Source organism: Suillus fuscotomentosus, assembly GCF_016647785.1.
Source record: "Suillus fuscotomentosus strain FC203 chromosome Unknown F5891scaffold_1, whole genome shotgun sequence".
Lineage (NCBI taxonomy): Eukaryota > Fungi > Basidiomycota > Agaricomycetes > Boletales > Suillaceae > Suillus > Suillus fuscotomentosus.
Genome location: NW_024539513.1, coordinates 2,698,923 through 2,724,628, shown reverse-complemented (window position 1 = coordinate 2,724,628; position 25,706 = coordinate 2,698,923). Strand labels below are relative to the sequence as shown.

General features: G+C 46.2%; 7 protein-coding genes across 7 annotated transcripts; 3 read left to right on the top strand and 4 right to left on the bottom strand.

Moving 5' to 3' along the window:
- Positions 1–3,940: 3,940 nt before the first annotated feature.
- F5891DRAFT_937896 (uncharacterized protein) lies at positions 3,941–4,531 on the top strand (the record flags this gene model as incomplete). The annotated part of the gene is made up of 2 exons (XM_041374131.1): positions 3,941–4,148; positions 4,209–4,531. Coding segments are annotated over 2 exons (531 nt in total), but the record flags the coding sequence as incomplete, so codon positions are not given.
- Positions 4,532–12,346: 7,815 nt separating this feature from the next.
- F5891DRAFT_936060 (uncharacterized protein) lies at positions 12,347–12,962 on the bottom strand (the record flags this gene model as incomplete). Its single annotated transcript, XM_041374053.1, is given in 2 exon segments — positions 12,347–12,765; positions 12,782–12,962. Coding segments are annotated over 2 exon segments (600 nt in total), but the record flags the coding sequence as incomplete, so codon positions are not given.
- A 923-nt stretch (positions 12,963–13,885) lies between these two features.
- On the top strand, positions 13,886–17,224 carry F5891DRAFT_1135099 (CHAT domain-containing protein; the record flags this gene model as incomplete). The annotated part of the gene is made up of 1 exon (XM_041364787.1): positions 13,886–17,224. The coding sequence occupies exon 1, from the start codon at positions 13,997–13,999 to the stop codon at positions 17,222–17,224; it is 3,228 nt and encodes a 1,075-aa protein (XP_041234502.1). The 5' UTR covers positions 13,886–13,996.
- A 1,380-nt stretch (positions 17,225–18,604) lies between these two features.
- F5891DRAFT_937940 (uncharacterized protein) lies at positions 18,605–19,150 on the bottom strand (the record flags this gene model as incomplete). The annotated part of the gene is made up of 3 exons (XM_041374138.1): positions 18,605–18,856; positions 18,911–18,962; positions 19,014–19,150. 3 exons carry the CDS (start codon positions 19,148–19,150, stop codon positions 18,605–18,607), a joined length of 441 nt encoding a protein of 146 aa, XP_041234501.1.
- Positions 19,151–19,432: 282 nt separating this feature from the next.
- On the top strand, positions 19,433–20,218 carry F5891DRAFT_937927 (uncharacterized protein; the record flags this gene model as incomplete). The annotated part of the gene is made up of 1 exon (XM_041374137.1): positions 19,433–20,218. A coding segment is annotated over one exon (786 nt), but the record flags the coding sequence as incomplete, so codon positions are not given.
- Positions 20,219–20,787: 569 nt separating this feature from the next.
- F5891DRAFT_995945 (uncharacterized protein) lies at positions 20,788–22,853 on the bottom strand (the record flags this gene model as incomplete). Its single annotated transcript, XM_041378335.1, has 12 exons — positions 22,800–22,853; positions 22,372–22,728; positions 22,007–22,136; positions 21,906–21,928; positions 21,829–21,853; positions 21,620–21,703; positions 21,494–21,544; positions 21,358–21,427; positions 21,198–21,283; positions 21,103–21,143; positions 21,026–21,051; positions 20,788–20,968 (listed from the first exon to the last, which is right to left on the bottom strand). Exons 2-12 carry the CDS (start codon positions 22,417–22,419, stop codon positions 20,788–20,790), a joined length of 765 nt encoding a protein of 254 aa, XP_041234499.1. The 5' UTR covers positions 22,420–22,728; positions 22,800–22,853.
- A 1,313-nt stretch (positions 22,854–24,166) lies between these two features.
- Positions 24,167–25,595, bottom strand: F5891DRAFT_32925 (uncharacterized protein). Its single transcript, XM_041371364.1, has 5 exons — positions 25,219–25,595; positions 25,141–25,158; positions 24,935–25,082; positions 24,676–24,882; positions 24,167–24,617 (listed from the first exon to the last, which is right to left on the bottom strand). Exons 1-5 carry the CDS (start codon positions 25,369–25,371, stop codon positions 24,295–24,297), a joined length of 849 nt encoding a protein of 282 aa, XP_041234498.1. The 5' UTR covers positions 25,372–25,595; the 3' UTR covers positions 24,167–24,294.
- Positions 25,596–25,706: the final 111 nt, after the last annotated feature.

Sequence of the window (25,706 nt, the reverse complement as noted above, 5' to 3'; positions counted from 1 at the left end):
CACCACTGCATCACCAGCACTAGGCCGCGGCAAAGCCACAATTAACTTATGGGTCCACGATTATAGCATAGGAAAGGCGACTCTTACCTCTAAAGATTCCTGGTCATTATTACATATGCTGAAGCACATGTTTACGCTTCTGGTTCACTTAAGTGCCTCGGCGGTCATTGTCTCCTTTCTGATAACCAGCTACTCTGTGAGTCAATGGTTGGCTCGGCAACAATTGGCTTAACTGACATACCTGCAGGACACGGTGGTGACATGGTCAATAGACATCGCCCAGCGCATGAGACCAATGCACATATTCATCTTTCCCGCTAGCAACCCTCCACAAAGTGCAGTATTTGAAGAAGCACCATATATCCAAGAGGCAGTACGTGAAAAGAGCAACATCTTGATACTCCATGAACTGACCGAAAAGCTCATGGAAGTCATTTGAGAAGCAAAAAAAGATGCGGGCGAGGATCTTCATCATGTAATAAAACACGACATCACCCCCAAAGTAGAAAGGGTCTTCCATCAGGCAGTGCAGGCAAGAAAGGACAACATCAGAGGAACTCGGAGAGGACAGGATGGTTTGGGGCAGGAGGTTATTCTCCTTTAGTAGATTTTGCGAATTGCTAGTTGCTATCCCGTAAATCCCTCCACAGCAACATGGAGGAATGACTGAAGAACAAAATCCCCTGACGGGTGAAATGGCGTGTTGGGTGGGTAAAGCGCAAAAGTACTGAGGCACCCAAGGTACACCATAATTGGAGGTTTGAGGAAGTCCGCCGCGCTGAATTGGAGGTTGTCACTAGCACATCATAGCAGTACAGACCGCTAGGTGGCATAATGGCAGTGGGTGGTAAAGCACAAAAGTAACGAGGCACCCAAGGTACGCCCTATTAGAGGTTTGAGGAAGTCCGCCGCACTGAATTGGAGGTTGTCACTAGCACATCCTAGCGGTACAGACCACTAGGTGGCATAATGGCAGATGTCTGCTCGAAGAGTTAAGTATGAGACTCAGTCTAAATCAAAAAGCCACTCACCACGTAGTTATCACCTATTTCTCAGAAGCACAACGACAGTACAGACCCCTGGGTGATGCAGCCAGTCGAGCGAGGAGAAGAGAAGATGGTGGGAGCTAAGACTCAGCAGTACATACTGCTGAGCTTTGGAGACTTGAAGCAAATGAAGACTTGGTTAGGTTAGGACGTTTTGTTTGACTTTGTTTGACTTTGTTTTACCTATCCCATCCATTCTTACCTTGACACACATCTACATCTCCCCTGGCACAATGGTTTGTACTGTCATGTTTGTATCCATCTCGTACACATATCCCTCTAGGTCCTTCTCTCCCACAGGTACTAGGGCAACAGTTTGTACTGTCATTTTCGCGTCTATCTTGTATACACCTCCCCTCTAGGTCCTGGCGCGACAGTTTGTACTGTCGTGTTCGTGTCTACTTTGCATCCATCTCTCCAGACCCATGTAACACTCGGACCAATCTCATCCATCACCCGTGCTCATCGTGGCTCCTGACCTCTGCGTTTTCGTACATGAAGCGCAAATTTTCACATCCTTTAATACATCGCTTCCTGCTGTGATTCCCCCTATCCCTCGACCTTGGAATCCAGTATTAGAGTCGGATTGCTCTCCTGAAAATATCAAAGATGCTTTAACTACACAGTGGGCTTACAAATCGTGCCCATGGTTTCCTATTATCCCTCAAAATCCTGTTTTTGACGGTGCCATTTTCGGGTGCCTCAATCATTCCTACTACTCCGTGCCCATTGAGGCGACACATGATGGTCGTTATATCTTACGCAAGGATGTCCAAGAAGCATGGCAGACTCTGGAGCAGAAGTTAAGTTGGTGTCAGGGACGTCTAGCAACGAACATGCATTTTCCTTGGTATGGCCAACCCCCACGAGCTCCGAGAGATTACGGGTACTTGAGGTCTCATGTCGATGTGAGCCTCACAAAGAAAGTTGCTCTGAGGTCATGCGACGCATTCATAGGTATGAAGCTCCTTCTGTTGTGGCACATTGCGGCTTATCATTGATATTATCAGGTCTCACAACTCTCTGCACATACTTTATCATGGCTTGTCAATATAGACCCCATGATGGTCCCCCCTGGACCTCTTTACTGACAAAAGACCCTCAATGTCCCATACCGTCTGCATGGGTGGTCTAACTCTCCCGCACATTTGTCAGGGATCTCACGGATGCCATACCATGCACTGGTGCAATTATCAACAGCGCCTATGGTCTGGGCTGGGACGCAGATGTGACCATGTTTGAACGCTTCAAAGCCCCAATCTGGGTATATTGGCCTTCTAATGTTGCACACCATAAGGCCTGGAACAAATATATGCCCTCAGCAAGAGATATCGCCGCAGCAAGTCAGCCTTCAAGTGGCTCTCATCGGGGCAATGATCAGTGGGGCGTCGAGTCAGGATGGAGCACTCAGTTTGATGATAATACTTGGGGAGTTCAGTCCGATCAAAATCTGTCTAAGGATGACCCATGGGGAACCGATACGTGGGGCATGCAGCCTAACGATCCGGCACCAGTGTCCATTGTTCAATCGCAGCCCGACCTCTCTCATTTTCCGCTTCCCAAAAAAAAACAGCAGTCAGAAGCATGGTGAGGATTTCCAGGCCTTCTTTGCCCGCCGGGCCATGAGGAACGAGGAGAGGGAGGTGAAGGAAACACCCTCTCAATGGCAGGCACGTCTAAGCTGTGAATGTTCTGTGTTAAATCATCACATACCCGGGAGGTCCAGCACAATTCAAGTGTTTGAATGGTGGCCCGATGATGATGATGATGATGATGATGATGATGATGATGATGATGATGATGATGATGATGATGATGATGATGATGATGATGATGATGATGATGATGATGATGATGATGATGATGATGATGATGATGATGATGATGATGATGATGATGATGATGATGATGATGATGATGATGAAGATGAAGACGAAGACATATTTCTGTTGCATCACCCCGTCACGAAGGCTTGCATAGCGGAAATATGGGGAGATTACAACAAGCAAACTAGGATATTTGACCTCTTCTCCAACCAGTGGGATTTGTGTCACACCCTCGACCCGACTAGCATCCCTGATGGTGACGATCAGGAATATGACGACAACATCATGCCTCCGTTCCCTATAACTGCTCCTTCTGTACTTCCACCTCCCACCCCTTCCAGTTTCTTGCAGGACATATACAAATACTTCAGCAATGAGGTTTCGCTTTCTTCGAGACACGTGAGCATTGAAGGACTCGTCCCTGTCTTACATTACCATTTCGGATATCGACCCATGGCAGCTATCTTGCCTGCTCTGAATGGACCCATGTCCATACGCCTGGAAGAATGGATCAAGAAAATGCAATGGGAACATATTCGGAAACTAGTCGGGAATTCGATAACTGAAATGGGTTCGATCATAGACCCACAACGCCGAAGCATTATGAACTTCGTTGTGCTTTTGGTACACTTGAAGCAATCTGACTTGGGCAACCTGATACCTCCTGATATATGGGATTTAGGATCCAATCCGTCTTTACAAGTCTCACATGCTCATGTCCGGATTTCTTATGCCGAGCTATCACAAAATTGGTTCTTTATAATCGAGCCCCGCCAGTCCCCAAACCATGCTGTTTGGACATTGGCTATTCCCGACTCCATCACTGCTGTGATGTGCCTGCGATGTAACTGGGGTTCGGATGTAAAGAAGATCGCACTTGCTCTCCTTCAAAGAGGTATGACATTTAAGACTCTGCAGTGTATGACCGTCGCATCCAACTTGCGGCGCCCCCTTGCTGAGCTTCATACCTACACGTTGGGACACCGACAATCCCCCTTCCGTGCAATATACGTGGATTATGTCGTATACGAGCAGCTGCATCACGAGTTTATGAACTGGCCCTGAGCAAGAGCTGCTTTTGTTCATGGGGGACTGATATGGCGGTTGGCTTTGCACAGCCTCGGTTTTGATCATCTCCCATCTGTCCTTGATGGTATCTCGCCCAAAGCTGTTCCATTTGGTCTCCTATTGTGCAGCAATGGTCAGACTTACTACGACGATGGGTTGTTGGAAGAAGAGATTGATTTTATGTGCGGGACATACTACGTGCACCAGGGTAAGCTTTCTCTTCCTTATACAGATTGATCGTAGCTGTACTAATACTCGCGCCATCTAGCTCAGGGCACGAATGTAGTAGTATCTTGGTGGCCTTGGCCACATGCTTGGAATGCATCGGGCTTAAACATTGGTTTTTGGTCTGCTCATTGCAAAGATTGGTTCCAAACCCGTCTGGACAATATCCGAGAAGGAGTTTCTCGTGAGCGACTTTCATGTACCAATGACGCCAATAGTCCAATGACCTCTACTCAATGGAAGTGCTCCCTCAAATTTAACCCTGGCACAATCAAGATGATGCAAAATGTTTCGGCAGTGTGTTATGATTTCATGACGAGAGTGCCTGGTAAGAGTTGTTTAAACAAACCCCCTCATTCATACTGACAAGTGTTATTTAGTTTGGACTGAGACGTAGTTCGTACTGTTGGGTGTATGTATTATAGCGTGGTTATGAAAATGTGCTACGCTAGCCAGTACTTAGTAGACATCCAAATAACAGTGTATATTTGAATTCTTGCATATCTGTAAATGTCATACACGAGGTAACGAGTTCGGGTGGTAAGCAGGCAACGAATGAGTTATGTGCGGGCAATGGTCAGACGATGGGCAGGCGATGATTGGGTGATTCATTTCGTCTGTAGACAAAACTTGAAGTTTTGTCATCACATTTTGCCACCGGTGTAACTTCAAATTTTCAGGGTGTCCTAATTGTCAGACAAAACTTGATAAATAAGCAGGCATATAGTCATGTCCCAAACTTCATGTTTTGTCTGCCGTTTTAGGTCTGAATTAAACTTCAAATTTGAGCACACACAGAGAATTGGATTAAATTTCTTATTGTTGTTGACATATAGTCGGTGGGAATATGGTTGCCAATGCTTGAAATTTTGTATGTCGTCCAAAACATTACCAAAATTTGAAGTTATGTCCCCATCTATGTGTTCTTCACTCTTTTGTGGTCAGAGAAGAAATATCTGATTGACCGTGGCACTAACTCAATCTGATCTATGTTTCGACGAAAGTACTAGTTGCATGTAAGTATTTGGGCAAATCCCCGCAGGGGTTTTCGGCCAGAAACACCGCTCCGAACCTAAGAGATCAAGATGAGCCATGATTCCCAAACACATAAGGAGCGGGGCGAGACATACCTTGAATCAGCGCAGCTGTGGCATCGTGTAGCGGGTGAAAGGTTCAATGATTGGTGTATCTTGAAGGTAAGGTGCCATTATTATGGCGTGATCACACAGATAGATGGTGAACGCTTCACTCGACCACCTTCCCATGGACTTGACGACGTCAAACGGGACTCCGCGCAAGAGGTATTCCAGTGTTCCTCCAATCCTGATACTATGGCCCTTTAGCTCTGGGCATCCTCCCTGCTTGGCAATCAATCCAATTCTCTTCAAGAACGCTCCTCGTGTTAGAGGGCATATACCGTTGGCGTGTCTCCATGCGAATAGGTGTTGATTAGATGAAGGATTGTTGATTGCGAAATGATTCGTAAATGCTGCTTTAGGATCCGACGCATCTGACTGCTCGGCCCAATAGATATCTTCACCATTTCTAGAGGTCTTTGTGCGCGGTACCTGAATCTTAGAGGCTCTCAAGCCATGGCGATCTTCGCCATTGTTCTGGTATGCTTTGAGCATCGCAGAACACATGGAAAACTAATAGCCCCGCTCCGTACGATTCTCTTGTGCCTTGAGACCACGAGGAGTTCATTACGGTTAGAACTCGCTCGAGGTCTTCATCTGTGATAGCGAGCATACTACTGTCTGCGCTCCGGAGGGATCGACTTTCTATTGGCCACCATAACTTGAGTCTGTCGCAGGCCAGACAGTGTGGTCTCAATGACAATGCCATTGGAGTCAATCCTGCCTTGTATGGGGGAGGTTTTGTTGCGTGAGTTGTAGTTACTATCGGTGTCGTGAAATGAGAGCGCTCTCTCTGATTTTGTGGTTCTCTTCCTCTATTGTGATCTAGGGCATTCTCTGGTGCCGATAATGCGCTGATTGAGATATTGGACAGTAAGCGTGCTGAAGGTATCGTTGATTCAGTATTGTGATGGCTCCCACTGGGGGCAGGAACCAATTTGCCCATGGGTCAAATGTTGAACCTTCAAATTCCTATCCAACTTACGAACTTCACACTCTTTCCATCCCACATATGTTACCAGCAAGTCAAACCCAGCGGACGGTCCATCCAGAGGAATATACGGCGATACCAGGTTACTCCTCCCATTCATCCCCCTCCGCAACCCTCTTCGCCGTTTCATCTATGACCCATTCTACCTCGCACCAAAGGACACTGGGGGCAGGAACCAATTTGCCCATGGGTCAAATGTTGAACCTAGCGTGATCTCAGACAGATTCAGGTCACCTTTGGTTTTGGCAGATAATGTTAACAAAAATTAAATTTTTTTCTTACTTTATCTCAATTTGAGTCATCCTGTCATATATACATTATAATCATCTTGTCTACACATTTTTATCAGACATAACAATTATCCTGGCATATGTTTTTGTTGTCATTTTGACATAGGATCACATAATGATCACATTTTTAACAAGCCTCAAACTTATGTTTTGAGTAAATTTTAACTGAGGTTAATTCTTTTTTATTCTTTTTTCATTGGAATCAAGCTAGGAAATTTTTGTCTATGAATGCAAGCAATATATTACTTTGATTCTGATCACATTTTGGAGTTTTTGTTAATTTATAACACCCTATGTTCTACTTATTTCTACACTTTTGTTCCTCTGATATATAATAGAAAATACAAAGTCAATTGATAGAAAAAAGTTTGACCAAATGTTAAGATAATATATCCTTTGCTCTGTAAACAAAATCAATAACAAAATAAAATCTGACTTTTTTTTGTTAACAAATCAAATTTTGACCAAAGTCGACATCAACAGTCAGTGGTCAACAGTTTACAGGTTGATCAATTATCATATGTTTATCTCTTAACTGTCGACTGCTGACTAGTAGTATCGACTTTGGTCAAAAGTTGATTTGCACACAAAAAAAAATCAGATTTTACTTTGTTGCCAATTTTGTTTACAGAGCAAAGGATATATTATTTTAACATCTGATCAAACTTTTGCGCATCAATCAACTTTGTTTTCTACATACTGAACCCACTATGCCCTGACTAAAAACTCACTGACTTTGGTAGTCTCATACTCAACCTGTACCCATACCCATGACCCACAGATCAGCGATGACATTTGCTACCAAGGCTCTAGACTCACTCTCTATTTAAGGATGCACAATTTCAATGGTGCTTGGCAAATGATGATCGACACACTCACTCTCTCTGAACAGTGGGCAATGTCTTGGATCAGCATGGCTCTTGCTCAAACAAGGATCAAGACACTCACTTGCTGTGAACAGTGAGCAATGACTTGGATCAGCATGGCTCGAGCTCAAAGGAGGACCGATATACTCACAAACTGGGATGACAAGGTGCTTTGTCTGTGGGACTTGAAGGCAGGTGTTGTGTTGAAGAAGATGGAGGAGCATAGCAGGCAGGTGTAAGTATTAGTAATAGGCAGTTGGGGAGTAACTAAGTTATGCGTTTCTGTGAAGTGCGGAAATATAAGCCATAGGGCAGTGAAAAGAGGAAAAGGAGAGGGCACATGGTTTCAGTATAACAACTCATGAATTGAGATGCCGTGAGATGTGAGACTGTGCAAGTGATAAGGATCAGTGAAGAAACATGAGAGGAAAACTTACTAAGGAGGATGGAGCTTGCAAGCAGTAATATTGCAGTCAGAGGGACACCAGCATGCTGGGGTAAAGAAACATTATTTGTTGAAATCAACCGTGGGAGCCCTGTGATTAGTAATTAAATCATCGGTGGTTTGATTTTCAATTTCTCGTAAGTACCTACTTAATGTTGTTGCTGAGTGGCTGAGGCTGAGTTGAGCACTAAGGCCCTCTGGCCTGCAGCAGACATGTCCGAATTCTCCCTCGGACTCCTACCTGTTTAAACATGCCAGCCCCCATCAAAATCCCAATTCTTGCCTGCTAGCTTTGAATTTCAAGTCCTTGCCTTTGTCCATGTTCTCACCAGTATCTGCTCTGTAGTACCTGTCAGGTCCTGCCTGCACCCTTGGGCAATGCAAGCATATGTACGTGTTCTCTGTGGTTCTGGATTGCGTGAACTCTACATTTTTGATACACTATAAACTGGCTACATATCTCATGGCAGGTTCAACTAGAAGAGAGCCCTGTAGATACATATATTTTTTGGCACATCTACTGGCTGTTATGCATCCATATGTGACTATTTACTAGCTTGTAGACAACTTCACAAATTTTTTGAAAATTTGACAAAAGCTTGCCGCAATTCCCGGAAATATTGTCACATTCTCAAAATTCCTGTGGGAGGTTTTTCCTGATGCAATTGAGGAAACACAATATTCACACAATCCTGCTCTTCTTTCATCTCTGCAAACACACAGCATAGGGTATGGGTACAGGTTGAGTATGAGACTACCAAAGTCAGTGAGTTTTTAGTCAGGGCATAGTGGGTTCAGTATGTAGAAAACAAAGTTGATTGATGCGCAAAAGTTTGATCAGATGTTAAAATAATATATCCTTTGCTCTGTAAACAAAATTGGCAACAAAGTAAAATCTGATTTTTTTTTGTGTGCAAATCAACTTTTGACCAAAGTCGATACTACTAGTCAGCAGTCGACAGTTAAGAGATAAACATATGATAATTGATCAACCTGTAAACTGTTGACCACTGACTGTTGATGTCGACTTTGGTCAAAATTTGATTTGTTAACAAAAAAAAGTCAGATTTTATTTTGTTATTGATTTTGTTTACAGAGCAAAGGATATATTATCTTAACATTTGGTCAAACTTTTTTCTATCAATTGACTTTGTATTTTCTATTATATATCAGAGGAACAAAAGTGTAGAAATAAGTAGAACATAGGGTGTTATAAATTAACAAAAACTCCAAAATGTGATCAGAATCAAAGTAATATATTGCTTGCATTCATAGACAAAAATTTCCTAGCTTGATTCCAATGAAAAAAGAATAAAAAAGAATTAACCTCAGTTAAAATTTACTCAAAACATAAGTTTGAGGCTTGTTAAAAATGTGATCATTATGTGATCCTATGTCAAAATGACAACAAAAACATATGCCAGGATAATTGTTATGTCTGATAAAAATGTGTAGACAAGATGATTATAATGTATATATGACAGGATGACTCAAATTGAGATAAAGTAAGAAAAAAATTTAATTTTTGTTAACATTATCTGCCAAAACCAAAGGTGACCTGAATCTGTCTGAGATCACGCTAGGTTCAACATTTGACCCATGGGCAAATTGGTTCCTGCCCCCAGTGTCCTTTGGTGCGAGGTAGAATGGGTCATAGATGAAACGGCGAAGAGGGTTGCGGAGGGGGATGAATGGGAGGAGTAACCTGGTATCGCCGTATATTCCTCTGGATGGACCGTCCGCTGGGTTTGACTTGCTGGTAACATATGTGGGATGGAAAGAGTGTGAAGTTCGTAAGTTGGATAGGAATTTGAAGGTGCGTCTAAAGACTTGATTGATGGCGGTGTTACGACTGCGTCCGTTCTTCCAGCCTTCAATGACTCCTTGATTGTCGCCGTAGACGCGAAAGTGTTGTTCCGGTCTATCCATGGCGACAAGGTATCGAACGAGAAGCTCAAATCTGACTGCTTCAGCCCATCCGATTTCTTTCTGTCCATCAAGAGTTGCCCAACCTGGGTACAATATCCACGCTCTCCACTGTTCTCCGACGACAATGCCGATCCCGAAGCCAGAGCTGGCGTCAGAAAAGCCTTCGGGGTCGTACAATTTGACCAGTCTTGGGATTTCCCATCTGACGAACTTGCTCTGTAAGAGGTTTGACCACCACTCGATGTCCTCTGTGAGAGCTTTAATGGATCTGTGAGGCAAGAAAGGACGCTGATGACAAATCCGCAGCATGACTTCCAGACTTGTGAGATAAGCCCGTCCTCTCAGATATACCAATGACATGTGCAGGAGCTTGCCGTGCAGCTTCTGCATGTCATTGAGAACGTGCACTGTGCGCGCCTGATAGTCTCGTAATGCGTGGAGATACTTCGCCTTTTTCTCTTCTCCCAGGTATACAAGGTTACCTGTGAGATCCCAAGTGAAACCGATGTAAGGATTAGAATAAGCAAAAGGAGCGTCCTTCTCCAGCTCCCAAGGTGTTCGAGTGTTGCGAGATAGCCTATTAATATCGTCGAAATTGTAAGTAAAGACTTCATCCTCTGGTGGCCAGTGCGAGGCTTTTGACAGATTGACGATCGGAAACCTGCAATCTTCATCAAACTCTTCGATAGTTCCGTCGTCAAAAACTCTCCCACCGAACCATATCCGTCCTCCGTCTTGATGACTACCCTTTTCAATAATATCCTTATGCCATTCTCGTCATTGCTCATTGTACCTTTCAAGAAACTCTTTTCGTATATGAAAGAATAGATGGTCGTCAACCCAATGTGACGCCAGACCAAGACCTTCGGATCTGAAGATATCGAGTCCGGCATCTGCAACACAGCCGTAAGCTCCTGCGGATGGTGAGACTCCAAACAAGGTGCAGGTGTCAATGCAGAACTGATTGTCAGCGATACGCACCACGGCTGCAGGCCACTGTGAATGGTGCAATGGGATGGTGCGATATGCTTCGGCGACGTCTCTTGTCGCGATTTGTGATCCAGGAGGTAGCCGGCTGATGAGAAGCACGACTGTATAGAAAGTTCCCCAGGTACTGGGAAACTGATCTGTGTCAATATATGAATTAATGGATGGATTAGGGAATTCGATAGAAGGCACATGGGGAAAAGAATAATCTTGAATGATACGGAAACATCCTGGTCGACCTGGTTTCGGAATGATCGAGAAGGGGGAAGATTGGAAAGGACCAATGAAGCTCTTGATTTCGGCCGCTGTGCATGGGCTGATATATCTCTCTTTTTGGATTTTGGATTTGATAATATGTAGATTGGAATTCATTTGTATGGACAAGAATGGAATCTTTGTTGGGGGGAGATTGTGTGACTTTAATGACAGGAAGATTAAGATGAAAACCTCGACGGAGTCCTTCGGGAATATGAGAGTATCTATTGATAAGGCCAGCTCGCGTAAGGCGAGCTTCCCAAGCATCAGCATTATATGGAGTAAGCGCTCTAAGCTTTCTGTGCTCGAGGGCAATTCTGGGCCCTGTGCGAGGAGGAGGCACATCCGGAGCAGAAATGTCGACGATCATGAGAGGTATCGCTGCATCCTGTGACCCATTGCCAGTCGCTGCAAATTGCGCGACCGTCTCGCATGTTGAGGAGTTTCCCGACTTGAGCACAGAGGGTGTCCGAGGCATTGTCCCAAGTCTTGGTAGCTTTGCACTCGATGATTTTGTGCAGGTGTCTCCCCAGGCAGACAGCGCAAGCGGAGAGGGGACCTCTGTTTGCGCTGCTTCGAAAATCCTGCCATGAATGTTTGTGTGAATCCGGTGGGGGTGATTGATGACAATATTCTTGTTCCTGGCTCGGAGACCCTGAACGTCGTCGTTGATATTTGGTTGCACGGCTGTTGTCTCTGCCTTTGTGATGGTAGTTAGAGGATGCTCCTGCTGCAAGAAGGTTGATCCAATGGTCAATCTGATGATGGTGGTGAACGTATGGATCAAAGCCATGAAGTGTAGCATATTGTGAAGGTGTTTCATAGCGTAGGGTAAAGCGAGGAAACGTGTAGCGTGTCATGTGAAGTGTGTAGCGTGTTAAGTGAAGCGTGTAGCATGTGGCATGTAGCGTATGGCGAGTTTTGATGTTGTTACATTCAATTTGAAGAGTGATATAAAACATGAATTGTTAGCGTGTAATTGTTTACGTTCTATCCTAAAGGAACTGACCTTGTAGTCTCGCTTATTGTCTAGCTTTGTACGCTCTTCAAGGTAGAGGTCTGATCTGGTGCGCTCTAGGAGCACCTCGTTAATCTGGGAGAGATCATATGCTCCTCGAGCTGATTTGACTGCGATGTGCCAATGCTTCCTCTGTTCTGCCTGGTATACGAGCAGTGCTCTCTGCGCTAAGGGGTCACGCATGGAGCGGAAATCGTGAACCTGCAAGTTACGCCAGAAGAGGGCCATCATTTGGATGTGATCTGCGGGCCATGCAGCCTCTTGCATGGCCTCGATGATACGTGGACAAGCTTGACAGAAGTCTTCAAACCTAAGATTCTGGTCGTCGACGACTGCTCTTGCATTCCGAGTTGACGCGGCTGATACCCACGCAGTATCTCCTCCTGCTAATGTGGCCATGATCATAGCATCTTCATCGACGGAGCTCTTAAGTTTGGCGTCATCTAGACCTTCATTGGTAAAGTACCAGAGCTCAACATAATCGCCCTTGTCGAGTTTGCGTAGAGCGTAGGAAGAGGGAAGGATTATAGACTTCAGAGGTACATCCAGTTTTGGAATGGCAGTGTACTTATGCTTGTTCTTTTTTCTATCTTCCTTCCGCACTGCTTCTTCCTCATCACGGGTCTCTTGTTCCTGCCTTTCTTGCTCCTCGTTGTCGAGTCTCTCTAACTGTTCTCGCCGGTCTCTGTCTTCGTTCACCTGTGCTTGCCATTTGAAGCTTTGCAGCATTGTTCTCTGCTTGCCATATGTTCCGGAGTATTACAATAGCCTGTGGTTCGGTGATGTTCTCATTGGTCAATTGAAGTCTCATATTGATGAATGCGTCGTCCGCATAATTAGGGCAATAACTCAAATTCGGGTCGCTCGGTAGACGCGGCATATTAGAGTTGGAAGGACTCTAGTCCGTTGTGTGAAGAAAATGCGAAAGAACGAGTGTTACGACTCGGAGTCATAGAGTATTGAGAATTTGCAAGTAGTAGTACGAAGCAAAGAAGAGATGTCCCAAAAAGGACATCTGCCACATAGACGACATTCTATGTTCGTCCTCGTTCCTCGGACTCACTTAGAAGACAATCTTTATGTCGGTTTAAATTTCAAATATTTTCTTCACATTTGGTACGACATAAAAACATCTCCTAAATATCGATAACCCCGATGTGAATGACCATTACAAGACACCCTCTATTATTAGAAGCCATTTCAAGCGGAGGTTTGTATTTGAACGTTTCAATGCTTTGTAATCCATTGAAAGCTGAATTAGGAATTTCCGACATGGTCAACTTTTACATCGCCAACAGAGTGGTCACGGTGAAGGCCTAGTACTAGTGCTTTCTATCACGCCTCGCATATTTCTGTATGCCTTTTCCTTAGATCGCTGGAAAGGGCCCGTGCTTGAAGTAAACTAATGGTAAAACACGCCTGCAGATATTTCCAAAGTTATAATTGAAGGCCAGCAAACTCATCATGTCACCCTCGTGTTCATTTGGATGACATTCGGACCCGATGCGCAGCTGTAGTGCGGTTTCATGTATTCAAATTGCAACTTGCATATGTACTTTACAGGCTGCAACGCCCCAGCCTCGTGTAGTTCTCTAACAGACCCTCAACCTCACCTTGGTTATGCAGCTCGCTTTTAAATTCTAGGGATCACTGAGCATTCGCCATATGATTTCCCTTGCCCTGGCAGACCTTCGGTGTACAAGTACTGCAGTTTCAGCTCCCTAAGTATGTATTGACTGTGATCTCACTCCATTTGCGCTCATGCAACACCTTTCACAGCGAGATTAGCTTGCATTTACCAACCGAGGGTATCGAGTTGCATTACTCCTCCGTCCCCCCGGTCATTCAGACCGATCCATTTTTTTGAACAATCTTGCAAAAAGCTTGCGAAACAGATTCCAGCAGCGGGACATCATGTCTGATCTTGATGAGGCCATCAAGCGCCATCGGACTGCATTACTCCGCCGTCCCCCTGGTCATTCAGATCAATCCTCATCTCTGAACAATCTTGCACTCAGTCTTCGAGACAGATTCCTTCAGCGGGGAATGATGTCTGACCTTGAGAAGGCCATCGAGCTCCATCGCACTGCATTACTCCTCCGTCCCCCCGGTCATTCACGTCGATCCTCGTCTCTGAACAATCTTGCAGTCAGCCTTGGAGACAGATTCCAGCAGCGGGGAATGATGTCTGACCTTGAGGAGGCCATCGAGCTCAACCGGGCTGCATTACTCCTCCGTCCCCCCGGTCATTCAGATCGATCCTCGTCTCTGAACAATCTTGCAGTCAGCCTTGGAAACAGATTCCCGCAGCGGGGCATGATGTCTGACCTTGATGAGGCCATCGAGCTCAATCGGGCTGCATTACTCCTCCGTCCCCCCGGTCATTCAGATCGATCCTCATCTCTGAACAATCTTGCCGTCAGCCTTCAATACAGATTCCTGCAGCAGGGAATCATGTCTGACCTTGAGGAGGCCGTCGAGCTCTATCGGGCTGCATTACTCCCCTGTCCCCCCGGTCATTCAGATCGATCCTCGTCTCTGAACAATCTTGCAATCAGCCTTCGAGCCAGATTCCAGCAGCGGGGAATGATGTCTGACCTTGAGGAGGCCATAGAGCTCCATCGCGCTGCATTACTCCTCCGTCCCCCCGGTCATTCAGATCGATCCTCGTCTCTGAACAATCTTGCACTCAGCCTTGGAGACAGATTCCAGCAGCGGGGAATGATGTCTGACCTTGAGGAGGCCATCGAGCTCCATCGAGCTGCATTACTCCTCCGTCCCCCCGGTCATTCACGTCGAACCTCGTCTCTGTACAATCTTGCAGTCAGCCTTGGAGACAGATTCCTGCAGCGGGGAATGATGTCCGACCTTGAGGAGGCCATCGAGCTCCATCGCGCTGCATTACACCTCCGTCCCCCCGGTCATTCACGTCGATCCTCATCTCTGAATGATCTTGCAGTCAGCCTTCGATACAGATTCCTGCAGCGGGGAATTATGTCTGACCTTGATGAGGCCATCGAGCTCTATCGGGCTGCATTACTCCTATGTCCCCCCGGTCATTCAGATCGATCCTCGTCTCTGAACAATCTTGCAGTCAGCCTTGGAGACAGATTCCTGCAGCGGGGAATCAAGTCTGATCTTGAGGAGGCCATCGAGCTCCATCGGGCTGCATTACTCCTCCATCCCCCCGGCTATTCACATCGATCCTCGTCTCTGGACAATCTTGCACTCAGCCTTCGAAACAGATTCCAGCAGCGGGGCATGATGTCTGACCTTGATGAGGCCATCGAGCTCCATCGGGCTGTATTACTCCTCCGTCCCCCCGGTCATTCAGATCGATCCTCGTCTCTGAAACATCTTGCACTCAGCCTTCGAGCCAGATTCCAGCAGCGGGGCATGATGTCTGACCTTGAGGAGGCCATTGAGCTCGATCGGGCTGCACTACTCCCCTGTCCCCCTGGTCATTCAGGTCGATCCTCGTCTCTGGACAATCTTGCAATCAGCCTTCAAGACAGATTCCGGAAACGGGACTTCCAGTCTGACCTTCAAGAAGCATTCAGCTTGTACTCTCAACTCTCCTACCTATCACATGCAGTATCTCGCACACATCTCAGTGCTGCCAAGTCATGGGCGGCCTCTGCCGACATCTTCAATCACCCATCTGCATTGCTTGCTTATAATATTGCACTGAAATCCTTAGATCAGCAAGTCGCTCTCCTGTCGTCTTCTTCGCATCACTTCGACGTCATCAGGGAGGCTGTTTCCTCTCTCGCCACGGATGCGTTTTCATGCAGTGTTCGTCGTGGTGCACTCACGACTGCGGTAGAGTTGGTAGAGCAAGGTCGTGCGGTGTTCTGGACCCAGTTGGCACGTTTCAGTACACCACTCGACGAACTTTCCATTTCAGGTGACACCGGCACGGCCTGGGCAGCAGAGTTCAAACGGTTGAGTTTTTGTCTTCGTAACGCGTTCGATCAGTCTACTGAAGACCAGTCAATGCAAATTCGACAACTTACCATGCAGTGGGATGAAGTTGTCTCGCGCATTCGCATGCTCCCCGACTTTTCACGTTTTCTCCTACCTCCACTATTTCCCGACCTCCAGAGGGCAGCCGAAGATGGCCCAGTGATCATCGTTAATGCTAGTCAGCACAGCTGCGACGCCTTGATCATCCATAGTGCGGGAGATCCTGTCCATGTTCCGCTTGACATTGCACAAGCCGAAGTGTCCGAATTCTCCTCAGAGTTCCAATCACTCGCAGAGAAGTTTGGTTCTTCTGATCATCAACTCACGCTTGTTGGCATCCTTCGCAAGCTTTGGAATGATGTCGTTGACCCCGTAGTCCGAGCTCTTATAGAGTCTGAAGTTCGCCCTAATTCGCGTATCTGGTGGTGTCCCACTGCTGAGTTCACGCTGCTTCCCCTCCATGCAGCAGGACCATACGAGAAGGGGAGAGACAATTTGTCCGACATGTACATCTCCTCTTACACCCCCACTTTGGCGACTCTCGTCCGTGCAAGACAGCAGGTTTCTCGAGATACGTCCTCGCAACATTTTGTTGCCATCGGTCAAGGCAACCCGGTTGAAGGGAAGGAACTCAAATGTGTCGCTCCTGAGCTAGCCGTCGTCGCTCAGCACGTTACTCCCGTCATATCCTTCACATCCCTCGAGGATGGCAACGCAACAGTCGAGGGTGCACTCGAGGCACTCAACCGTAATCAATGGCTCCATCTTGCCTGCCATGGAATGCCGAATCGGACACAGCCGTTCGAGTCTTCCTTCGCCATGCGCGACGGGCCCTTAATGATCAAAGATATTGTCCGATCCAACTGGCAGAACCCGCAGTTTGCATTCTTATCGGCCTGCCACACTACCGTTGGCGACGAAAAGAGCCCAGATGAGTCGATCCATCTTGCTGCGGCTATGCAATTCTGCGGATTTCGCAGTGTGATCGGATCCATGTGGTCTGTTGACGACGAGGTTGCACGCCAGGTCGTGTCTGCTTTCTACCGCAAGTTAATTGGTGATTCAAAAAGATTGGACTGCACAGGCGCTGCAGTAGCGCTGCACAAGGCTGTGAGATCGTTGCGCAAGAAGATTCCGTTAGAACAGCAGATTGTATTTGTCCACATAGGTGTATAGTTAGAGACACGATTCGCTATATTATTCCATTTGCTGTATTTCTAGTTGTTTTCACCCCCTCGCTCTCCTGTTGTGTACTTATTTCTGCATAATACTTTCTTGTTCTGTGCTGTACTAGTGCCACATACTGCGTCCCGTTGAATAAATCTGATTTACTCCTGCATCGTCACAGCTCTAAGTCGTTAAACGCGGCTGTAGCATATTCGGATTCGGTGAGTGGTGTCACCCTTGGCGTATGTATCTGCTCATTTGTTCGGTATTACTAATTGTGACTTGTAGACACTATCATGCTGTATCATGCCGAATCCTCTAGGATGATATCAGATATCAGAATTTTGAAGAAAAGTGCACAAGAATACGAGCAAGATCCACTATAATCAAAAACATAGCTGAAGCATGTATACAGCAGAGCACTGAACAAAGTCGTGTGCGAAAGAATATTACTTTGAGAACGAGAGTACTCACAGACTAAGCTACACGGGTTGTACTCCAATATTTTAGATAATATCAACATCATCGATGTGTCATGGATAGTAAAGCCATAGGCCCGCCACATCGTAACGAAAATCGCGTATCTGTCCCCTTGAACCGCCTTGCTATTGTTGGTCGATGACTCGGGTGCGCATTCGTAACCACCCATGGGCGTCCCATGTCGATGTCCAGAGTTATAGATATACCCAGCATTGAGCTAAACGACTCGAGATAGGTCAACTATAGCTCGTCAACTAATCAAAGTTAGGAAATCAAATCAAGATCCAATGACGAACGAAATCTTGGCCTCCGGATCAAACAACAGAAAACATTGCGTGATGAAGTAACAAAGTCCGGACTATATCAGCATAATCGCAGGTCAGATGTGCAGGTAAAACGAATGGGCAGATGTATATATGCAACTTGGATCGTCATATGAGATACTTCGCAGGTGCAAGTCGTTTTCAAATTCACCGCTTCCATCAATCGTGGAATGCGGTCGTTTATTAGCACTCCCCGGATAAGTCGGGATTGAAGTTCAGCTTCTTAAGGGTGGCGAATACCGCTGTTGGGTGGTATTTGATGACGTCAAACCTAGGTAAGGTTGGCTCATGATAAATTTCAGGCCGTCTAGTTCTTGGCACAATCGATGTATCCAGACGCTAGGCAGCTGAATTGAGAACACGCCCCATCAGAGCTATTGAGTACTAGACTGTCAACGCAATCCGAAACAACTGCGTCAAGGGACTGACCGTCTGGACGCAATCGACTGTCATCCTCGAGATTGACCACCAATACAATCCAGTTCAAAGACTCTGTCACATGCCAAAGCTGGTTAATCTGCGCATCGTCGCATATCAACTGGGCTGATGTTACAAAGATACACAATAGAATTGGCACCGATGTCGATTAGCGTGCACGAGAGATGGCATCAGCAGCCCCAAGTAGATTTACAGCAACGGTATTGCTCTCTTGAATATGTTTCAGGCGCTCATAAAGCACTTGTACCTCTCGGGCCGTGGTGTCAATCAGTTGCTGCTCTGTGGGAGGCACCGATGATGCACTCTGAGACTCAGGGGCGGGTGGCATGGGGTATGCGCCAACACCAGTTTGTCGAAGGAATTCAGCAAGTGTGCGAAGTGCCTGCATGAGTGTAGCCAGCTCAGCTGAAAATTGGAAGCGTAAAGCCAGCCACAATTATAAAAAAACATGAACGTACTTGCCTGTTGTATGTGCAGGACTATTTCCTCCTTGGTATGCGCTTTGTCTGACGAATCATTAAACATCATATAAGTGTGAAGGGAGTAGAGAGACTTACATGCCGTGCAAGCAATTACGTGCCAGTGATTGAATCCTTACGACATGGTCAAGCGCTATACTATGCACGTTCTGTTTTAGCACTTCTGGTGAATTTGGATCAGTATGGATGGAATCATGCAGCGACGATTGTGACATATAGACAGAAGCATTCTGAAAGCTAGATGGCGGGATAGATGATATAGACAGAGTGGAAGATTGACTGGAATTATTCATTTCGCCGCTACTTGATAATTCTGATCGGTGGTTCAACTGTGCGTGATGGTTGTTTAGGCTTGTTATTCCCGCTATCATAGTACACACCGGTAAATAATCATGTTAACTTGAAACCATAATTCTCAAATATTCAACCAGTACTAGTATGATTTTATGCTAGCATTAGGAGTCCCGCCTCCTCGATTTTAACGCCTCTAAATTTCTGTTCTCTGCCCACCGACCACATATCTTCCGCCGATCGCCAAGATCGCGAGTTTCTCCGTCGCCCAACTCCTCGATGCCTTGACTTATTTACAGTCACTTTACCATCCAGAAGTCCGTGGCTCACGTCGCCAACGTGTGCAGGTGCCTGTATCTAATGGAGAGCAAAATTTACTCCTTCGCCATGAAGACTCGGATGATAGCGGACTCCAAGCTATCCGATCTGACGCATTCGAGCGCTCATATTCCACTCGGTGGCTTACCACTCTAATCGCACAGCTCGAGGTCCGGCAAGACTTATCGCACTCTGAGGAAGTCTCATTGGATGATCTTGGGACGCCAGAGCCTACCTTAGCTTACACACTGGAAGCTCAGCTCACAGATATTCCGCTGGACAACAATGACCAAGGGAGCGTGGGAGTGCAGAATTGGGGCGCGGCGTGTGTCTTGGCAGAAATCATTCTCGAAGATCCTGAGCGGTTTGGACTGGATTCTTCCTCTCACGGCCTTGAATCACGCAGGCTCAACGTCCTTAAGCTCGGAGCAGGAACGGGGTTGGTTAGCTTAGTGGTTATGAAATTACTGGATGCATTGCCGTCTTTCAACCATCGCAAGGTTCATGTGGTAGCGACCGATTTCCATCCTTCTGTGTTAGCCAACCTCAGGTCAAACGTTAGCGCGAATGTCTCCTCCACGCACGATCAAATTACTTCAACCCATTCCATTACCACTCATTTCCTCGACTGGTCATCATTTTCTACTACTCCTCGACCGGATTGTCTTTCGTAGCCATTTGATGTGGTCCTTGATGCAAAAGTGCGAAAACTATATCATTAATACTACTGCAATTCTTACAATCCCGCCGTACAGGACTCACCCTACACTGTGGCAGAAGCTTAACAGGGTAAAAGACGATAGGCTATGGAATTCTCACTCGACATCATAAACCAGCAACTCTTGAAGTTGCTTGTCGTAACCCACCATGCTCAAGGTCAGCTGCAGTGGTACATGCAAGGAAGCTGGGAGATGGTGCATAAGTTGAGGGTGCTGAGAGTCTGAGAGAAGTGGCGTGCTAACGCCAACTTGGCGTCCATTCGATGCGGAGAAGTTCAGTATGCTATTTGACGCGAAACTTACCATCTTCCAAGCGCAGAAGCACAGTTTATGATATTGCTCATATAACTAGGGTATACATTAAATAAAATTGAAGAGTAATACTGAAACCAAAGACCAATCTCACATTGAGAATCCATGCGGCATCTCGAGAAGTCGAAATGTAACCAAACGTCCGCCATAAATAGACAAGAGCAAACTCGGAAGCTTCTCATTTTAACAGAGGCCGATAGTTCCGTATTCACCTATATTCCCTGACCTCCACTGGTAGTACCTATCCTACCCATCGACATTGACGAAGGTCGTAAATAGTTCGCAGTGTCTAATGTCGTTACTGAAATGGACGGTTCGTGGACACGTTCGTGGTTACGCCGAATGCGGAATAGAATTCGTGATGCCAGAACACTATGACTGACCAGCTGTAGCCTAGTAGTGCAGTGGGTTCGAGATTAACTAGCAGTCAGAATGCAGCCGGTGATGTACGAGTCAAACAAATTGCTATAGGCGATCTGCAGAACAGAAAGTTAGCAAATCCTACAATTGACAGACCAGACACGCACTGGAAGTGCAGCTCCGATGATAGCATTGGCGAGTGTGATGGCTTCCTTAAACGCGTTACTCGATAATATCTCGAGAGCCAACTATTTCCACGCACCGAGGATGCACAACATGTAAAACATGCCATCATGGTACAAGGTTACTACAATTCTGCTCTGAAGGTCTTTATAGTCACGGAATCCTCTTACACACAGTAAGGATCAGCATGACTGCCATATTATAGGTAAGAAGGCCAATAGATAGCTTTGGATAATTACTGACCACTTTCAAACATCGCCAAGAACATGTATACTACTGCAGAGTTGCGTGTGCTCTCGAAGTAACATCCTGCGGCAGGAGGGCCCCCCTGATACTCATATTAGGACTTTCGTTCGTGAACACTAATGAACTCACCTCCTGGAATCAACACTGCAGGGTCGAGGTCTACAGCAATGGCGGCGGCGACTGACAACTATGCAATCATAAAAATCTACTACTATTGTTCCTGCTCTGCAAAACACGCACCACACTATAAACGACATAATCCGATCAGCAATCTTTTACTCTTTTGCCAGAATGCCCAGGTCCGAATAACCAGCAAGGCTGCCAAGGAAGTGAGATTAACTGCGCTCTCAACATGCATGCAGAACGCGCACCTTCCGCAGAAACGATACATATAACGTCGATGACTGGAATTCACAATTTTTAAGTTGCATGAATTTAAAAAATGAACAGTTTGGCAGACTCACTATATCCTTCCACAGTATCGGCACACTTTCCCCATACAATTAGCTAAGCGTATAAACTATTCGCCAGCCAAGCTTACCTGATCGCTGGCACGTAATGCGTCTAAGATATGCCCATCAGCAATGCACAAGATCAAGAGAATCGAAGTGGGTCACTCGCAATATGCAGTTATTCCAGCACCTGCGAAAGGCAAATATCGAGAAATGACGAATATGACACGAATTACGTCCCATGGTTTGAACCAGGTCCATCGCACCTGTGGGGAGTGGTCAGAACAACATTCGCGAACAGACAAATATTTCCTTGACCTCTTCGGAAAAAGTGATGCAATAATCAAATACCTGCAATGTCGAAAGAGATTTGAGGTAGAAACACGAAAAAAAATGTGTTTAATACTCACGAGGATTGCAAGACTGCCCACTGAAAAAAATAGTCAATACTGCCGTTCAGTTTTTGAACGATCTGCCCACACTTACAATTGGCGTACTAAATCGGACGTGATGTTAGCCTCGAGTTTATCAGAGGAAAGCCGCCCTTTTACTCACCTTGACCATCTGCAACTTCGTCATGTCTGGCACAGATAAGGAAGACATATCAGAATAATATCGGTACTTAGAATGCGCCTGCCCGCAAGTCTTGAACGGAGCGATACAATTACTTAAGTACGATGCATTAGTATTAATTTAAGATGACCTGTAGGAAGTTGCCGGTTGGTCGAAGTTCTCGACGGGTGAAAGAAGCCTCGTCAAACAAGGTGACTACACAGCCAAAGCTTGCAATGAGACTCATCAGAGATAGTGCCTGGTCAGTACGTGAGGCACCATGCGCTACAATGAGAAACTGCTTGATGTGTCGAGGATTGCAATGACTGCAAGCGCTGTCTCTCCCACCGCGGGCAAAGTCTAAAAGGCCGGCCGAGAGTCCTCAACAGTGAGTACCATTAGATCATCCTAGTGCTAGATGGTATACGCACTAGACAGTTGCGCTACTCTCCGAGAGCCTTTGAACTAACTTGAGCGGGCTTAGCCGGTAACCTCCGATTTGAAATTTTGGGGGAAGAATCGCACAGCCACATACTTTGTTTTTAGTCTATATCCCCAAAAAGGGTTATTTAAGGTTTCCTGCATGATCTTTCAAGTAAGTTCTGTACGTACTACTAACTTTGTACTAGCAGTTCGCAGGCTCAGGGTTGCCAGCGCTGATGCACATGCATGATGCATGATGATTGGGCACACTGCCCGTTCTTATCTATGCTCTTGAGACGCTGGTATAGTTCATTTCCGTCTCCTTACATCATCGTCTCATGGAGGCAAGTAATATATTTGAACAGTACAACTATTCAGGAAACCAGATTTTCCTTGATCATCAGAGCATGAAGAAAGAGCTCACGTCATGGGCCTGCATCCCATCAACGGCAGTGTGGTCGCATGATGAAGCTCCACATGATCGGTGCAACTCATACGACATCAAGCCAGCTACATAACAGTTGGAACATCTTTGACGGATCACGTCGAGTTCTAGCATCAAATCGGTCGATACCCACTGTGCCGGTATGATGCACGCTACATATAACCTCACTTCCCAATGTACTTTTTTATGCAATCCTGGAACACATCGCTTCGCCAGCTGATTCTGATTTTCAGCGCCTTCAAGTAATATTGTTTCATTAAATCAGAAATCCCCCAATCGTGCACTTTAGTTCGTTCGAGAGCTTCTGATCATGAAACTTCTTCGTACTAATTGTTTCATCGGCAACAGTCGATACGATCAATCAAGATTCTCATTTCTAACACTATACCCACTTCCTTCTTTGAGCCTGCGGCATTGTGTCCGGTAGTCTTGCTATCCCTCGAGCCTGAAATCCTGTTTCTCTCCGCTGACCCAATACAACTCTGCGGTCTCCTGATGTGCCCCCTTCCGTCGCATTTCCTTTGACCCGTGCCGTTGTTGTTCTGCACCAAATGTTCATTCATCTAAGTGTCCAAAAGGTCTTACCACCAGTGAATCATCCATAGTTTCTGGGTCAGAAATGCCAGAGTTTCCATGCCACTTTCAGGAAAAATCCGAGCGAGTGATTCGATGTGTCTACTCAAAATCCCAGCGCATTTTTGGCGCCCAACCGGCCGGGTTCGAGTCACCAATACAGCCTGATTATGATGTGAAATATTGGAACGTGCTGTGGAAAAGCTGGACAACAATCAGAGTGATGTGAATACTAATATTGATGAAAAGACATCCCAAAGCGGCTCTAACAGAGATCTAATTACAAAATATACATAACATACAGATGGGATGGGGCAAAGGACTCTAGACTTCAGATACCAGTGGTGGCAGCCGAGGAAAGAGGATTGTCCGTCGATAATGGGATGGGCGATGGATATATAAATACAAATTCAAACTTGGAGGAACAGCCATGTAACGAAAGGGGACTGATGTTTTGGTTTTGATGAAATACGACGTGGTAGCAATCAGTCCATGTTAAACAGATCGTCGAGCGATGATTGATTCTCGGAGACAACCTCGCAGCATATGGCTTCTGTTTGAACGAATGGCCTTGGAAGGCAAGGAGCCTCCCAATCGTTTAGATCTTCGACCGATGATTGATTCTCGGGGACAACCTCGCAGCGTATGGCTTTGGTTCGAACGAACGGCCTTCGAAGCTGAGGAGCCTCCCGGTTCTTGCTCGGCAGGTACTCCCGAGAAACTGGTGGGGGCATATTCGCAGCCGGTGACTTCACATAACGTGCGAGCTCCTGGATTCTCCGCTTTTTTTTCGCCAAAGCATCCGGTGCTAAAAAATAATGGTCAATCTAGGTCTCCTGAATACTTATCGCAGCAGCTTCACGTACGTAACATAACGTCCGACGCCGCATATGATTTCCGTGGCGACAAGGCAATAGCAGCATGTGCTGCAGTCTGGATGGCGGTTTCCCAAGCGGGTGGTGCGTCATTTGGCACTAGTAACTCCTCGATGCCCAGTTGGGCACGAGTGTCAACTCCCCCGAACCGTATAGTGAAATTGCTCTTTAGAACAGACAAGAGAGAAGTAATTCGATCTGTACAAACGGTGAATAAGGAAATCCAACGAAATAAACGACTGATGTTTACCCCCAATGTCAGCGGGAAACGCGGGCCTGCGGCGTCTGATCCAAAGAAGAAACCTGAAGTACGCCGACTTGTACGGCAAAAGTTCCTCTGAACAAAGAACGAAGAGGTACAGGGCCACTCCCTCGCGTCTCAATGTCATACGTGCACCCTTAAATACCGAGAGCATCAGTATTGGAACAGTTTGCGAAATTTCAAATTATACTTACTTCAGTCAGAGCGATTATCTGCACGGGAAAATAATCGTCAGTTGACTGTAAAAGATGATTGAATTGTGAGGGCAAGACCTTTCGACCGTAGTGCTGCAATTCGTGGTCTCCTAAGGAACTGAATTTCATAAGGTCGTTGATGCCGTCCAGAAAGCGGCTTAGAGAGCCAAGACGATCAGCCAAATCATTGACGACTGTTGGACAATCGAGCGCAGGGATGTCGTTATTCATGATGTGAGGTGCGAACAGTTCGAAAGATGGTAAGAGGTAGAACGAAGAGAACCACTGACAATACGGAATATGAAGTGCTTGTTGTTTACCTGGGTGACAAACAGACACGCTTTCCACTGGCCATAGAAGTGACTGAAAATGTGGATATTGTGGACGGTGGAGAGTGGACTGCGGATTGTGAGCCCTAGCCTGCACAAACCACAGTTTTGATAAGGATTCTGTTTGAAGGAAGGGCTCCAAGAGTTTACCACGCTTGAACGCGTTAGTTGGACCTGCAACCGTGTCATGAACGAGGGGGCAAAGATTCTAATTGCTTATGGAGAAACGCAAGGACA